The 18,200-nt window shown below is 35.2% G+C and overlaps 1 protein-coding gene across 3 annotated transcripts in view; it reads right to left on the minus strand.

Annotated features, from left to right (window-relative positions):
* DPY19L1 (dpy-19 like C-mannosyltransferase 1) overlaps positions 1-18,200 on the minus strand; it is an 85,050-nt gene that overhangs the window by 31,674 nt on the left and 35,176 nt on the right. For all 3 annotated transcript variants that reach the window (XM_028093879.2, XM_028093878.2, XM_028093877.2), the window contains exons 7-10: positions 16,824-16,881; positions 9,580-9,671; positions 7,406-7,505; positions 5,163-5,240 (exon numbers count right to left, since the gene is read on the minus strand). In XM_028093879.2, coding sequence (XP_027949680.1) covers positions 5,163-5,240; positions 7,406-7,505; positions 9,580-9,671; positions 16,824-16,881 — 328 coding nt within the window. The remainder of the gene's footprint in view (positions 1-5,162; positions 5,241-7,405; positions 7,506-9,579; positions 9,672-16,823; positions 16,882-18,200) is intronic.

Here is an 18,200-nt window from a genome sequence, read left to right on the forward strand (position 1 = left end):
TATACCATGAAAATAGCCCACGTTCCATCCCACACTTAAAACCCAAAAGACTACCACCATCAACGGTTTCCTGTGCATCCTTCCACGCATTCACAAGTACAAATTCTAGTTTGTATTTTTTAAAAACCACAAATGGAAACTTGGCCCATAAGCTATGCTACTGCTTGCTTTTACTCTGTTTCAGAGAGCTTTCCATATGAAAACCAATCTAATTCATTCTGTTGAATAGCTGAGAAAAGTATACCACTCTAGAGTCATATCATCATTTACTGACCAGTCCTAATACTGCTGAACAGGTAAGTACTTTCCAGCTTTATTTTGCTGTTATTTTGTTTCTCCTACTACAAACACCGCTATGATAAACATCCTTAGGTATGTATCTTATATACATGTCAACACACTCATGAGATAAATTACTAGAAGTGGGATTGATAGATTAAGGGTATACACATTTTGAAATCTGAAAAAATACTGACAAATTGCCATAAAAAATACTGTACCAATTTACTCTTCCACCAGTAGGACATGAGGGCTCCTGCTGATGCACACTCTAACCAATTCTTCAAAATGTTTGACAATCTCATACAAGAAAAATGCTGCTGCATTGTTTCACTTTTCCATTCTTTTAATACTCAGTGAGACAGAGCATCTTTTCTTCTATTTGCTGTCTTTGTTGCGGGTCTGAATTGCTTATTCCTACCAGCCATTTTTCTACTGGGTTTCAGTTATTTTAAGAGCTCTCGTTATATGTTATGAAAACATCACTCCTTATCAAGCAAACACATTGTAAATATTTTTCCGAGTTCATTTTTATCTCTGTAGCATTTCTGCATTATGGTTATTTTCCAAATTTTTATGTTAGCCAAATTTATCATTCATTTCCCTTAGATCTTCCATTATTAGAAAAGCTTTTAAAAATAAAATAATCCATGTTTTCTTCTAGAAGTTTTATTTTTGATCCATATATTTGAATTTCCATCTGAATTTTAGGATCTGCTTAAGTTTCAAAAGCTGACATTTTTATTAGAAACGCTTTATTCAATAATGTACATCACATCATATTTGGAGTTCTATCTGTCCACTATTGAATCTTTACATCCAAAAATAACACGTTTCCACTTTAAGTGTTCCTTTACATTCACTAGCAGAGTATAAAATTTTCTTCATATGGATCCTGCATATTAAATTTATTTCAAAGTATATTATTTCTGTTGCTATTGTATCAGGAATCTTTTCTCATCATATTTTCTGACTATATACAGAAAAATTATGTTAAATATGCAGAAATGAATACACTTTTTCATTGTTTCTAGTAGTAATTAATTTTGGATTTTTTTGGTATTCAAAATCATATCACCTACAAACAATATTTCATTTTCCTTTCTAATTTTCGAAAGCCTTTTTAGTCAACTGTATTATTTAATATTCTTGCAACAAACTTAAGTAATAAGCACGGCAGTAGGCACATTTGTTAAGCTTCTGCCATTAATGGGAATATTTCTATTGATTCATCATTTTGTGTGATGCTACTAGCTTTTGAATTGAAGTATATGCATATATTTAAAATTTCAATGAAATATCCATCGATTTTCATTTGATTAAGATCTTAAAATCAGAAAGAGCTACTGACTTTTATCAAATGCCTTTACAGCATCAAAGGAAATGATCATATTGTTGAGGATTCTGGAAAAATGGCAGGAATCTGTCTTCTCACCTAGACAACAGCTACACTGCCCAAACCTGTCTGATGGAACTATTTGGGAACTCGGGACTCTCCCAAGACTTGCAACTCCCAGGAGAACTCTTCGATGGGAAACTGAGTTATTTCGAGTGAATTTCAGTTCTGATCTCAACAGCAGCTGCCCATCCCTCACACACCAGCCCAGCTGCAGACAGTCCTGCACGAGTTCAAAAGCACAGACAACAAAAGCAAAATAAACAAGTGGGACTACACCAACCTAAATAAAAAGCTTCTGCACAGCAAAAGAAATGACCCACAATAGGAAGAAGCAACCCACAGGATGGGAGAAAATATTTGCAAACCGTCTAGCAGACAGAGTTAATATTCAAAATATGTAAGTCATTTTCACAACTCAACAGCCAAAAAACAAACAAAACCCCACATGATCTGATTAAAAATGGGCAGAGGACCTGAATAGACATTTTTCTATTTTTCTACATTTTTCTACACACAAACAGCCCACAGGTACATGAAAAGGTGCACAACATCGCTCATCATCAGGGAAATGCAAATCAAAACCACAATGAGACATCACCTCACACCTGTTAGAACTGCTACTATAAAAAGACAAGAGGTTAATATTGAGGAGGATATGGAGAAAAAGGAATCCTTTTTCTCTGTTGGTGGGAATGTAAATTGATACAGCCACTGTGTAAAACAGTATGGAGGTTCCTTAAGAAATTAAAATTAGAACTACTATATGATCCAGCAATCCCAAAGAAAATGAAAACAAGATTTCAAAGAGATATCTGTGCTCCCATATTCACTGCAGCATTATTCACAAAAGCCAAGACGTGGAAACAACACAAATTTGCATCAATGGATAAATAGATATTGAAACTGTGGTATGTGTGTGTACACACACACACACACACACACACACACACACACGATGCAAAAATTATTCAGCCATAAAAAAGGAAATCCTTCAATTTGCATCAACATGGCTGGATCTTGAGCACATTATGCTAAGTAAAATAACGCATTAAGAAAAAGACAAACACTACACGATTCCACTTACATGAGGTACCTAGCATAGTTAAAATCACAGACATAGAAAGCAGAGTGGGGGTTTCCAGGAGCTGGGGGGAGGGGAAGAAGGAGAATAGGGAGTTATCGTTTAATGGGTATAGAGAGTATATTTCGCAAGATGCAACGAGTTTGGGAGATGGTAGTGGTAGGTGGTGTATAACACTGTGAAAGTACTTAATACCACTGATATGTACACTTAAAAAGATTAAGATAGTAAATGTTATGTGTATTTTACCACAATAAAAAAATGGAAAAAAAATCCTTTTTGGAAACAATTCTATTTTTTTCCTTTATGTAACTATAGGGATTTAGGAATTTGTAAAGTGATAATGAAAGAAGGTATTTCACAGTAAGAAAATAGTTCAATAGTAAGTCAAATCATAAAACATAAACCATTCACCCAAGATAGGTCCTACTACAAACTAAACCTCTGTCATCTTAGTAGTTTTATAACTGTAATTGAGTCAAACACTCCATCCATAGTTACCTACGTGGCCATGTGGCTGACCAACTCTAAATGCTAACCAACTATTCTGATTTTTACTGCAATGCAATGAAAAAAAAAAAGCTGTATTAGTTTGGAAAAAAATAAGCCAAGTGTAAAAAAAAGGATAATTACTGTCCAATCCCACTCATGAACAAAGATTTAAAAATCCTAACAGCAGCAAAGTTAATCCAGCAATATATAAAAATTGTGTTTAGCCCAGAAAAGCAAGGTTTCTTAATGTAGAGTATCAATTAACGTAATTCACTACAGTAACATATTAGAGGGAAAAACACACAGGATCATGCAGACGGATTCATAAAAGCATTTGATGAAGCTTAGCTTTAATTAATTTCTTTTAAGAAGTGCTCAAAACTTGAGGATATGTTAAAAGGACAAAGAAGCCAGCTTAAAGTAGTTGGCCAAATCAGGACCAAGTCAAGCATAAAAGCATAAAAATAAATAATGAAAACAGTGGATTATACCGCAGTGAATAAAACAGATGCCATTTTCTCTTGGATATAAGAGAGAAACTGGTAAAAAGATTTGAATAGGAATGTCACAAAAATAGGAATGTCACAAAAAAGGAAACACAAAGGGCCCATAAACATATCAAAGACCTTCGGCTTTACTGAGAATCAGAGAAAATGCAAATTAAGGCCCTAAGATACCATTTTATACTCACCCGATTGACAAGATAAAAAAGGATGTACAATAATATGAGCTATATATTATACATTACTGTTCGAGGTAGTCCAATTATTTTTGAAAAATAATACAAGATTAAATTAAAAAGTTGAACATGTATATAATTTACCACCCAGGAATTCTACTACTTGGTAAAGACCCTAGAGAAACTCTTGATATATATGCCTCAGGAGGTATATGTGACAATGTACAGTTATTCATAAAATAAAAAAAGAAGAGGAAAGAAAACCTAAACATCTTTCAACAAGAAAACGGACAAATAAATTGTGATTTACTTATACATGGAAAATATAAAGGAAAGAAACTGTCTGAACTCCAATAACATCCAAATCTCAGAAACCTAAGTAAAAATGTAAGTCTCACAAACAGATACCATTTTTACAAAACTTAAAAACAATACTAATATTCAATAATAAAGATGACAAAGAGAAGACATGTTTTTAAAGGGTAAACATCCCTCAAAATCAACCATCCAGTCTTAGGACCTTTGTTCTAACTGTTCCACCAACCTAGAATATTCTTCTCCATGATATCTACTTAGTTAACTACTCCCTCTCCTCCCAATCTTTGCTACACTCTCCTCTTCTCAGTAAGACCTGCCCTCACCACCGCATTTGCTATCTTAATCCCCTGCCCCCTAACACTGGCACTCCTGATCTCCCTGGGGTACCATGACTTCTTTCTGTTCCTTTTTCTTGATCATCCTTTATTACTTTCTAACATACTATATATAATTTGCCCATTTACTGTGTGTATTATTTATCCTCTGTCCTCTTGCCTTCCTCCACTCTACCAAAATGTGATTAATACGTATGCTGGGATCTTTGTATTTCTATTCTGTGGTATGACCCACATGCCTGGATAGTTGGTGCTCAGCAAACAAACATTCTGCTTCATTTTAACAGAAGGCTCCTAGATAATATACAATTCCATGTTTCTCTCTCTCATGAATTATCTCTTTTACTTAAAGCAAGTCAGGCACAACAATCTCAAATCAGATACTATGACCCAAATTAAAATTTTCTGGGTGGCCTACTTAAAACAGGGCCTTTAATTATATCATAGTATTTGAATGACACTTGTTTTAGTTATGGAATCCTGTTACAACTAGCTTCAACCATGTGCAAAACAAATACCAATAATCAAGAGTCTGTTTTAAGGTCAAACTAAATGGAAAAAAAAATTTTAAACCATTACCATGTGTATATAAATGATCTTCCGTAATTTGCATATATCAATGTATCCCACAACATATACTGCAAATAATGATGCAATCTGAAATTTAAAAAGAAGTTAAATTACAAATAAAAATTACATATATAATGAATAGCTCTAAGAATGAAAAAAAGATTATTTTTTATTGTTTTGTCACATTGATTTGTATTTATATTCAAAGGGAATTCTTTAGTTTCCCTCTTACTGCCAAATTATTATTGAACATAGTCAATATATTAATATAGCAAATACTGATTTTTTTCTTCCATGAGCAGCTTTCTCAATTAACCATATGAATAATCTACTTTGTGGATTATTCAAAACAATATTCATTTTAATGTCAGGGTGACTTTACTGTCAACACGTACAATTACAAAGTGCTTTGCTCAATCAAAAAATATGAAAATTTAATTATAAGATACGACAATACACAATTGGGAAAGGTACATTAAACTCAAAATTAATTATGTAATGCATGTGTGTGTAAAAATGCATTAAGTTCTGCTTATTAGTCTCTCTTTACAAGAATCTCCATTAGTGTTCTTTCGTTTATGTAAATATTCAAGTGTTCATTGTAATCAAATTTACCAAATTTCAAATTAGAAGGAGTACTTTCACTACTTTTAACTTTCTTTACAGTTTTGAAGAAACCTGTGTAGGTGTTGACCAGAAATTCAAAGAGTACTGGAGTTATTTAGGTGAATTAATTGATTAAATGATGATAATGTACCCCTTAGAGTAAAATGTAGTTACTATGTCAAACAATGCCTCTCCACCCTTCTTCATGGAGAAAGCAACTCAGATTAAATCCCATGCTTTCCCTACTACACAAACATGGTATAAACTGCAAAGTAGTTGAATACTTAAACATATAACCTAAGTTTCATTCCTTAAGTTTTTTACCTTCAAACAATCTATGACAAATTTTTTCATTAGCAAGAAAAACAAGATTTCCCTTTCCCCAGATTTATCCATGGGGAGCATGCATTGCTTAAGAATGAGACTCATATGACACAACAGCTGTGAGGAAGTGTGCCTTGCTATTCAACATAAGCCCCTCACTCCATGAAACACCCTCCTCCACTCACCCCCCCAAAAATCAGGTCATCACCCCTAGCTGGAAGCAATGGGAACTCTCCCTTTCCACCCCAGGGCCAAGCAATACACAGCAGGCCTACAAAGGTAGAATCTTTAAGAAGTGCCTTTCAGAGACTTTTTTTTGTTTCATTTTCTTTTCAGGGACATTTTTAACCAGGAACATTTAAAATGTCACCGCGCTAAAGAAGGCAAAGGAGTCTAAAAGGTAAGATCAAAGAAAGAATTAAGTACAAATAGACTCTTTTTTAAAAATACTGATAAAAGCAGCTAACCTTACTGACATCTTGCTAAGTACCAGCAATGTGTTAAGTCTTATATACATTCCCTCATCTGATCCTAACCCAAAAAAGCAGGTTCTTTTATTTTCTCTATCTCACAAATGAGAAAACTGAAACTAAGCACAGCTAAGCAGTTTGTCCAAGTCAAGCAGCTAGTGGACACAGTTAGGACTCAAACCCAGATCTTACTTCATGTCTCAAGCAAGACATGTCCCAGAAGATTGCAAAACAGCTCTCAAGCTGCTTTAGATGAACATGAATATGGCCAGCATAGTGAGGAAGCAGAAGTAGGTGGGGGTGGGGAACAGCACAGAGAGAGACTGGCACACAATTTACTCCCTGTCTCAGCAAGCACCTTCACCTTGCTTCATACACCTCTATTTGAAGGGAAAGGGAGGCAAGAATACACAGAAAAATGATAAATTAGATTGGTAGAGGAGTTATATAAATAAGAAATGCTTAGCTATTTGTCCTATGTTAATCCTATGTGCATTTATCCCATGGGTAAGAACGTACAGCATTATTCATAAAAGAAGTACATTTATTTAAGAGAAATACTTAAGTTTACAGCACTAGTCCTCTTTTACGTACACTAACAATACTGAATAACAAAGTACTCTTATCAATTTGAATTCAATAAATGCAGTCCACTAATAAGTAAATAATTAACTTTCACTAATAAATAAATTGCACATATTTCCCTACCCTGAATTTTGTTTAAAAGTATTAACTAAAAAACATTTTAGGACTTAGAATCATATAATATCTCAGTTCTATAATTTTATACAAATGAGTTCACATAATCAAACATACTAAGCTTAATTCAGCTTAAAAATATAAGCACCTTACCTGAGTAAGAAGTACAAACTGAGCAAACTGCCACGGAAGCATGAAAAATACGTTGGAAATGCAGAGTGCAATCAAGCTTCCTCTATAAAGTTTTGTAGCCCTTGGGAAGAGAAAATAAATATGAGTACATTTAACCACAAGCTATTCTAGTGTGGGCCCAAACTGCTGCAAATTAGAACCTCTAAACATGATCTGGTTATAACATACACCAGACATAAAATGAACCAATGGGTTAGAAATTATACTTCCTGACACTTAACTACAACAACTTTCCATGAAAAGTGAATACCCATCATTAGTGTAAAAACAAAGCTTGCCAAAGAGAGAGAGGGCAACTGGGTCAGTAGTATATCCATTGAATTTTGTCAAACTCTATTTTGGTGAGTTCATAATCAAACATATTTAATGCTACATCCAAAGGCTTCATCTGGAGAGACAGAGGATGTTATAAAAAAGCAGAGAAGGCGGCATATTCTAAGTGTTAGCAGTATTCTGCAGACAAGGAGAATTCAGAAAATGGGCCGAGCAGAGGGCGACTCCATGGAACATGCGAGGGGACAGGGGGTCCTGCACAGGGAGGACACAGAAAAGAGAAGAGGTGGCAGCGGCCAGGGGCCAATCTGGAGCCACCTTTAAGAGGCTTCACTTGGATCCTGACTTGTAATTTAGGGGATTTTTAGGAAGGTGAGGTAATTTTATCTTTCATTCTAGTTTTAAGAAGTACATTTCTCCTAAATCACTGAGTTAATGCGAAGCCCCCAACATACCTAACACCTTCACAAAGTGAAGTGTATATGCAACATCTCGAAGCTACAAGGTATGCACCTTAAAGAAACCTTCCTCAGGATAAACCTACCTGGGGCACTAAGCACCACCACAAAATGCCTTTCTTTACTTCCATAAGTATCCCTTCTCTAAGGACATCCCCCTCTGCTATTCATGCCCCTAAATCAAGTCTTTTTAAAATCCAGGTAACCTATTTGTGAGCTATGAAATCAATTTATTAGATAAAAACCACATTTTTAAAAAAAGATTTTATTTATTTGAGAGAGAGAGAGAGCACAAGCAGTGGGGAGAGGTAGTGGGAGAAGCAGGCTCCCCACTGAGCAGGGAACCCGATGCTGGACTCAATCCCAGGACCCTGGGATCATGACCTGAGCTGAAGATAAAGGCTTAACCACATGAGCCACCCACGTGTCCAAAAACCCACAATTTTTAATGCAGTTAATACATCCCACATTCAGAGAGAGGCCTGTCTAGAAACACTACTTAAGAGACAAGGCCACATAATGACTCTAGTCCTGAAGTCATCACAGGGGGAAACGGACCATCCAAAGGGTTTGGTGTAACAGACTTCAACCAGCTTCTCCTAAGTTCCGCAGATCCTTAAAGGGAGTTCTTAGTCTGAGCCATCTTCAGATTCTCATCATGCTTCGTTTTTTTTCCCCCATAGTCCCCATTTTGTTTTATTTTTACCCTCTGAATCAAGGCAGCATCTGTCCAAGCTCAGGATTTGTCAACAGAAAGGGGAGAGAACTGTTCTCGGTCCTATTCTCTTCCACTCGTATGGTGCTTGAATCTCTGTGCAGTCTCTAGCTGAAGGCTAGATGAACATGGGAGAACCCAATCCAATCCTGAATTTCCAGCAGGAATTTTCCTAGTATAGTTCCGGTCTCCTGAGTGGTTTCTTTCTATGCCTACTATCTGATGCTCGAGGACACTAAGCAAATATGGGAAGAAGAATTACACGTTAACGTACCCGGCCATAATTACTCTACAAACTATTCTTTCCTCTGAAGGACTATATCGTACAGGTTACACTCCATTGCCATCCGTCATCCCCCTTCCTCCTGCCCACTTCCGGGAAGCTGTGGTGGTGGCAGACAATGATGTGGGAAAGCTGAGATGGTAGAAGTGAAAGCAAATTTGCTGCTCCTTGAGCAGCTCTGTGGGCCACTACGAAAAAAGGAAGAAGACTGGAGGGCAGATGAAGGAAATGTTTTTGGTAGTAAATATTTTGAAGTTACACCCTTAAAATAACCATGAATTCAACATAGCAACATCATCTTAATTTTTCATTACACTGTTTTTATTAAGGAAGCTTAAAAAATTCTAGCTTAAGTTACTCAACGCAAAACAAACACAGAGAAGACCTAAGAATAAGTCAAAGTTACCTGAGAATATGAGTCACAAGCAACATCTGAAGTACGAGGAATGGATAGGAGAAGCTTTCGCGGAGGGGTGGTGTCCACATCACACGAGTGCACTGAAAACACAATTCATAATGTATGGTCTCTTTGCTAAATTTGTTAAGTAAGACACAGTAATCAAAAGCAGCTATTCATAAACACAAAAAAAGTTTTTTCACACACAATTTAAATGGTATGTTGGAAAACAAGCTGCTAGGTTTTCCACCAACAGCAAAACTGAAAAGTGAGAAGGAAACATTATTGAGAGATCTTGTGCATAAGATCTTGTGAAATATTAACATGAACTGTCAACAGCAAATACCAAAAAACTTCAACTAGAGCCTAAAAGGAAAGTAGGGGAAGTACCAGCAAGAAAATGTTCTGACAAAATTAAAAACATTTCACTGGAATTGGTGGTATAAACCACTTAATTTGTCCATCCACTTGAATTTCAGCAAACCTCTCCAAAGCCAATACTTCAAAACTCTTTGTAGTCATCAATGTTAGCATTTCTATTCACAATGCTGCTAAAAAATAGAGCACTCCATTTCTGTTTTTACTTCTTCTTTGCCCAAGCTACCCTGGGCTGCAAAAATTTAAAAGGGGAAGAAGTATCAAATAAAAATAACCAAAGTCCTAAAATGACATGTACCAATTCCACTGAAGAACTCACTTCGGACTTAATTAAGTAATGTTCCATCCCATTCTCTCTCTCTCTCTCCCCCCCACCCCTCCCCCTGCTTGCGCGTGCATGCTCTAAGATAAATAAAATCTTTAAAAAAATAATATTCCATCCCAGTTTTAGCACTCCCATTTTTCTGCATCTATACTAAATAAATTAATAAGTCTATCTTTCAATTAAAGGACACTGCATTGGATGAAATATAAATAATCTGATATTAATTACCCCGACTAAGCTAGTCACACTAGAAGAAATCATCACATCTTTCAAGTCGAGCAGTTAAAGACGATATGAAATTACAAAGACCACAGTGGAAATAAGCCTTTCCTTTATTTTAGCTCTACCTCAGACTGTTAGATCTTTCTACTATTGCTACAAAAGTTTGAGCCAATTTACTTCTCTTTTTAACCAAAATTCACTATCCTCTATGAGATTTAACATTGATACCTATTTATAAATGAACTATACACACAAGAGAATTCTGAAAAGATTGAAAAAGTCTTTTTTAAAATGTATATTTGTTGTTATTGGAATACAACTTTAAAAATCTGTTAGTTCACAAAATTAACTAGAAATTTCAATATGATTGATAGTAGAGATATATAACCACAATTTATAAAGTTATCAATCTCTGTGCAAAAACCAAGAAGCAAATAGTTAAACAATGTAGTGTACAGTTTGAGAATTTCTTCATACAGACTGTTCACTCACACTTATTTTGTTACCCAATTTTAACCATGGTGCCATCTCTTAGAAATTTCTTTCCTTTAATAGCTGAAGGCACTCAATTCTCTCAAACTCAATTACATCCTTTGTAAAGCTGGATGAGAAGGCTAAATTACAGAATTGAAACAAAGAGCAAGATCTTTTGCCTCTACAATGTTAAGGGTGAATGAACGCAAATACGTGAAAATGCTTCCTATTGTTTCTCCAATAACACAATGTGCTTTACTCGAGCTGCTATAAACATAATTGCTGGTCCAGATGACCCCGTGTAATTTGAAAACAGTAAACAGAGTTGCTTTAATCATACCTTAAGTTTCAACAAATATTTTTCTTTAATTATAATAGGTTGACAGTTCAAAACGCCAATGCCTTCTAAAGGCACTGTCCTCAAATTTAGGAATTAAAGAAGGGAATAAATGTGCGAACTCCTTCACAAGGGGCTACACCACTGTATGAAGCACTCAGACAAAATACAAGACATTCCTGAATTGTGAAAATGAACTCAATGAAAATCTCACTTTACTTAAAGTGTCCTCTTAAAGTACATAATTTTTAGCACACATTTCAAAGCACTGAATAATGCTGCAGCATAATACTGCTTAGGTATTGACAAGAACAAGCTCCTTCTGTCTGCTTAGGAAAGCCTGAATTTTAAATCATTTACTCAAGAATCAAAAAAACCAAGGAATTTTAGTAATAGGCAGCTTCATGTGTCAAGCTCTACTTTCAAAATAGCTCACTTATACTATTAGAAATCTATCACCTAATATACTTCTCTTCATAAGGTAAAACGAAATAGGAGTACAACTAACTACTGAATTATAAATTATAGTTAGTATCAAACAGATCATATTTAAGGCTTGTTCCAAGAGTTTTGACTAGAGCTGATATTTGCAGGATCAGTCATAAATTGTTGTTGGGATAATGTTTAGGTTTAAAACAAATTACCCCACTTCTGAAAGCTACACGGCCTCATTAGTTATAATACTGCTTTATATTGCTTAATGTTAACTATAATATTGTGTTAAACCTTGCACTTATGAATGCTTTCCAAAAAGATTTGTGGCCAACACGGAATTAGAATCTTCAAAAAAGAGAGAAAATGGGAAAAACAAAATATTTAAAGAGAAGATAATGGCTAAAAATTTTCTAAAACTCATAAAAAAAAAAAAAAATCAACCCATGGAACAAAGATGTTCGGTGAGACAACTGAATGACATTTAAAGTGCTGAAAGGTAAAGCTACCAACCTAGAATTCTTATCCAGCAAAAATACACTTCAAAAAATGAAGGCAAAATACAGACATTTTTAGACAGGCAAAAGCTAAGAGACCTTGTTGGCACCAGATCTTCACCACAATGCTAAATAAAGTTCTTAAGACCAAAGAGAAATTATACCAGATGGAAACCCAGATGTGTAGGATGAAAAATATCACTGAAACCCAAACAAATATCCAGATGTGAAGGATGACTAGGAGATAAAAAAGGAAGGAATTATACAGGGCATAGGAAACTATGTACCAAAGCCCTGAGGCAGGAAAAGGAGTAGTCCCCTCTGGAAACTAGAGAAGAAAGGACGGTGGGACTGAAGCAAAGAAAACAGCCTGGACAGTGGTGAGACCCAGCAGGGCCCAGGTCATGAAGGGGGCTGAAGGCCAGTTCTACTACAGTATAGGCAGTTTTCATGTAAGCAATAGATACATTCCCATCTAAGACCAGCACACTCTTTGGGGGGAGGGGGGCCTTTTGGAGTTAATGCAAGTTTAATGTAAATTCACAAATCCATAAGCACATCTCTCATTAGTCTGAATAAATAATGCATCTTGCACTCATACTATTTTCCAAATTAATGTAAAAAATAATTTAAGCCGCATCACTCTTCTGCATGTAACTCTCCAATGGCCTTTCCACCTTCTCCAAATGAACCTTACAATGACCAACAGGGACTACAGAAAAGGCTCCTTCCACATCCCACCTTTCACTCTCTGCTCCTGTCACAATGGTCTGCTTGCTGCTCCCCAAATAAGCCAGTATTCCCCCACCTTAGGTAGAAGTGGTCCCACCTTCACGATTATCCACAAGGAGAGGGATCTTTGTTTTACTGACATATCAACATATCCTCAGCATCTACAAGTACTTGGCATACAGTGAGCCCTCTGTATACATTGTCTTAATTGAGTTGAATTAAAAGAAGACCCAGAATAAGTGTCCTGGCCAAAATGTGACCCTCATAAGAAAGGGCTGAAAGAAAGGCAAGAAGGGAGGGAGGGAAGAAGAAGAAAGGAAGAGAGACAGAGAGAAAGGGAAGAGAACAAGTTTCACAAATTAGCAAGGAAAGATCTCTGTACTTTGTACTTGTACAAGATAAACTGTGCTATTATCTTTGAAATCCTACTCCCCTATCTAAGAGCTGTCTGTGTTGAGAGAAGTTTGGAGAGATTACTGGTTAATCAAAACTTAGAATCCTATCCCTGCTTCACAACCTTGAGCCAAACACTTAACCTTTTAGTGTTTCCAATTATTAGGCAAACTGGAATATTATTATTTACTACTTATCTATCGTACAAGAGCATTCTAAGGACTAATGAGACTGTTCTCAAAGTGTACTAGGAATAGTTTTCCAAATCTTACATAAATAACATAACTATGTCAAAAACTAATTAGGAACACAGACATTTATATGTACATTATCTCAGTTCAGTTCAAAAATATTTAAGAAACTAATATGGGTCAGAAATATGTTGCGGGTAATAAAAAAAGGTTAATTAGATATGCCTCTAAGGCAAATCTTTCATATACTATTTTGATTTACTTACTTTAGTTTCAAAAAAAAAGGGGGGGACTTTCCTCCTCATAAATGTGACTATCTTTTTATCTGTGCGCATGTTTTATATAAAACACCATCAATCATGCTGGGTAATAACTTTTAAAAAATCTCATCATGAAAAAGTTAAACAAATAACTTCACATATAATGAATTTTTAAGTCGAAAATTAAAGAAAAATATTATATTTCATTTTTTCATATACTCTTCTAAATGCTTTTCAGTCAGCATGCGAAAAATCCTGCAGCATCAAGCCCTAGGTGCACACATCTGATCGTATAATAAGGAAGGATTTCAAAGGCAGAGTAAAACTGTTAGCTTTCCTCTTAGCAATAATTCTCAATAGGGACAGAATCAACATTTAATAAAAAAGCTTGATGAGTGAAAACATTGACATAATTTTTATTATGAAATATATAACCTCAATATTATTGATCATTACTATGAGCAATTAGTGAGTTCTTTATTGCATCCTCACAGGTTCCAGATTTAAAGGTTTTCAACTTCTGTTTTAAATCATTTGATTAATCCTTTTCTACCACACATCTTATAGTTCTTTTGTTGAGGCCAAAATTTTCCCTTGTAAAACCATCTGAGTGAAAGAATATTTTCAAAAGTACATTATATTCTATCTTAGACTCAAATAGAGAGCAAACTGAATAATAGAAATAGAACTTAAAAGCAAGCAACAATTCACAACTATTTTCTGGTACATAAACCACTCACTGGCATGATTAAAATAACTCTCCCAAGAAAAAGGGATACCAAGTACCAATTAGTAACCCACCAGCAATTTCAGTGAGTACACATTGTGATGCTCCAAAAAAGTTCACTAAATGTGTGAATGGGTACTACCAGAGTAGATGCTTCCCTCATATAAAAATTATATGCTTTGGGCAACGTTTTTAAAATTCAGAAAATAATTGGGTCTGACAATCTCATAGTCTGAAAACCAAAACAATTATTAAATTATAATAAAATGGTTTTAGTTACTTAAGTTCTCACCCTTATTTTACCCAAAACTACAGTTTATTCTCTCAATTTTAATGTCTTTACTCAAAATGGTCACTTTTCTACTCGAAAGCTAAGTTGCTGATATAAAGTACAATTATCTACTTGACCATTTCGGAAAAACTGCAATCCTAATTCTAATCACATTTAGTCTACCCTTTCCTAAGTAGAAAGTGATGTCTAAGCATGTTTAAACACACTAAGTAGGTGAAAGGTATTTAAAAAAAAAAAAAAGAAGACTTTCAACCTGAAAAATGAACTGAATAGTCCAAATTTCATTGGTATGAACTGAAAAGACTTTGTAAGGAATGATGTTCATGCTACATGAGTATCAAAATTATAAGAAAAACATAAGATCAGGAATTGACAACCTTTAATTTAGACTGAGGGTAATACAGTAGACCTTTCTGCTTAACAGAGAGCCATCTTTAAAACTGCACCTTGGCTTCAAATTTTTCTATAATTTCTTTCCTCCAACTTCTTATTATGAACACTCAGTGCTCCTTTCCTTCACTGTTAAGTAGTCACTTCCGATTTCTTAGGTCATTCTCACAGGATCTGTGCCTCCACATGTTCTGTGGTCCACACTATGACATTCAGAAGCATCCACAGTCAAGAAGAGGCAAAAAAAAAAAAAAAAAAAAATTTTTTTTTTCCCTCAAAAGCAAACCAAACCATAATGCAATGATTTTTCTCAAAGGCTCTAATCTGTAAGGCCACTCTGGCTTTAAATTTCTGTGATTCTAAATACTAAGCATGTGTTAGTTCAACATCCATTAGTAATCCACTGAACAATAAAAAAAAGTTCAACCTTGACTCTATAGTTAAGTTTTAGTATGATTACTCTTGGGGCTTTATAACATATGCATATTCAATATATTATACACACTGAGTTTATAAATGCATAAAAGGATTAAGTTACTTCATACAAAACAAGCTGACCTTTCTTCTCTTTCTCTCATACAAGATTTACGATGAAAGAAAACCAGGTATAGATATATTAATAAAAATTCATTTACAACTACAATTGATTTAGTGGAAGGATTTCAGTGGCATCCTGAATGTCTATTAGAATTTAATCTAAACTAAGTTATTAATAATAATAACAACACAAAGTAATAGTTACATAACTTAAAAGCAAAAAACAATTCACAACTATTTTCTGGGACATAAACCACTCACTGGCATGATTAAAATAACTCTCCTAAGAAAAAGGGACACCAAGTACCAATTAGACTATGTGCAAAACATTGCTCCAGGCACTTTACACTTATGAATTCATTTAAACTCGCCAATAATCCCATGAGATAAGTACCATTATTACACCCATTTACAAAGGGGAAACTAAGGCAGGTGAGATTAATGATTTGCTCAGGTCTCGGAGCTGTTAAACAGCAAAGCCAGGATTTGAACACAGGTAGCTTGGATCCAGAGTCAATACTTTTTACGATAGTGTTCTCTTTAGAAAACCCTTGGATATGTGCAAGTTTACAGGTATAATATAATATTCTGCAAAGAAGACTTAAAAATACATCCAAGTTTAATAAGATGCGTTAAAATAGAAACACACTCTATGGCTCCTACAACAAAAAGTTATCCCCACACAAGGAAATTAACTTTATCCATGGTTGACTTATTTCTATTTTAGCTAAACTTTCGAACTTTTAAATTATATAAAGAATTGACACAGACCCACTATTACGTCAAATCACTAAGAGATATATCACAGAAAAGATAATAATGTTCATGAAAAGTTAACTTAAAATAAATGCTAATGTAAAACTTGAATGAAAATAAGACCAAACATTTAAAGAATGCTACTATAGACTAAATTTAAAGAAATTGAATTTTAAAAAGAAACCTGTAGTTCTGGAAGTAAAATCTCCTAGAATGTTTTAAAATATTTGACTGACTACTTAAAGAAGAAACTTGTATTTCTAAAAGTACAATCCCCTAAAGATTTTGAAAGTATTTGTTGACTACCTACCTCTCCATGATTGAAAAAGAAGCACAGCACTGTAACCAGTCCTCCTAATCGGCTGCCGCTGGAAAAGAAGATAAAAACCATAACTCAAATAACAAAAATCCAGGTCAATCCTAATGAAACCTTGAAATAATATAATAAGATAAACTTCCAGTTCTACACAGTGTTAGCCACACTAGAACTCTACTATGCTTATTTACAAAATAAGTATCTATAGTATTATTAGTCAAAATAAGTTTCATTTTTAAAAAGTCAACTTCCATATTCAAAATGTACAAAAAAAACCACAGAGACGGGGAATAAAAAATTGTGACTAGTCATGTTACCAGGCATCATGCAACCTGATCTTTTTCTTTCTCTCTCATTTTTTTATTTTTTAGTGCCACATATTTATTTGTATCCTCTAGCAATTCTCAAACTACTTTTCTAGGGACACATGATATACATTCAGGAAAGAGGAGAGAAGTGCAGAAAAAGCCTTTGTGGTCATAAAGACAGAAAACACCATACTTGGAAATTCAAAAAGCAAGCCAGCACATTTAAGAGTTAATTAATTCGGTATTTCCCAAGCCCCATCCCAAGCTACTCTCCTATAGAACATGCTTGGAGAACACTAGTTTACAAAGTTTTATCTTTCATCTGTTTCTAAAAACTTGTAAAAGAACACAAATATCAAAATATGACCACCAGGCTTCTAACTCTAGCTAAGAAATCACAACGCTGTAGATTTGGCCATCCGAACAACTAAACCTTCATTTGCTTAGGTAAGAGTAATATGGGTCTCCCACTTTCCTCCCACCCTAGCCAGAGGCATCTGAATAGGGGAAAGAAAGGCTGTTTTAGGTCTGTTCCATCATTTCTTTCAACTTTACTCTTGAGATCTTCCACTCTCTTTAGCTCATGCTGTTTTCTCCTGATTTTACCCAAATATCCTTCTTTCTTTCTACACAAGCATGCGTAGAACATCGACAAGCCAGGGAGGTAACAAGGAATCAGACACAGGTATTCTAGGCCGTGCTACTTACTCCTGGGGATGTATGAATGAGGAAACATGGAGGAGATACAGGAGATGGCTGGGCTAATCCATGCACCGAGCACACACCCCCTCTGCATCCCTCCCGGCCTCCCAGGAGACCAGAAGGGCTGGCAGCCCCAGCACAGGTGGCCAGTCAGCCTTGGCACAAGACGAGGGTTAAGTCTGCATGTTCAGTGAAAGGAGTTTATGGAGTTTCCATTTTCCCTACAGAATTTTGAGCTCTGTGCTGCTCTAGAGAAGAGATGGCAGTGAGAGAAGTTTGAGGAAGGGGGTTGTCTGAAATACCACTTGCATTTAAGGACAGAGGTAACGACGGAAAACAGAAGGACTGCAGAGCCGTCTTA

The sequence above is a fragment of the Eumetopias jubatus genome, unplaced genomic scaffold, assembly GCF_037043125.1.
Source record: "Eumetopias jubatus isolate StellerSeaLion01/CBP00866 unplaced genomic scaffold, mEumJub1_p1.0 scaffold_14, whole genome shotgun sequence".
In the NCBI taxonomy this organism is placed as follows: domain Eukaryota; kingdom Metazoa; phylum Chordata; class Mammalia; order Carnivora; family Otariidae; genus Eumetopias; species Eumetopias jubatus.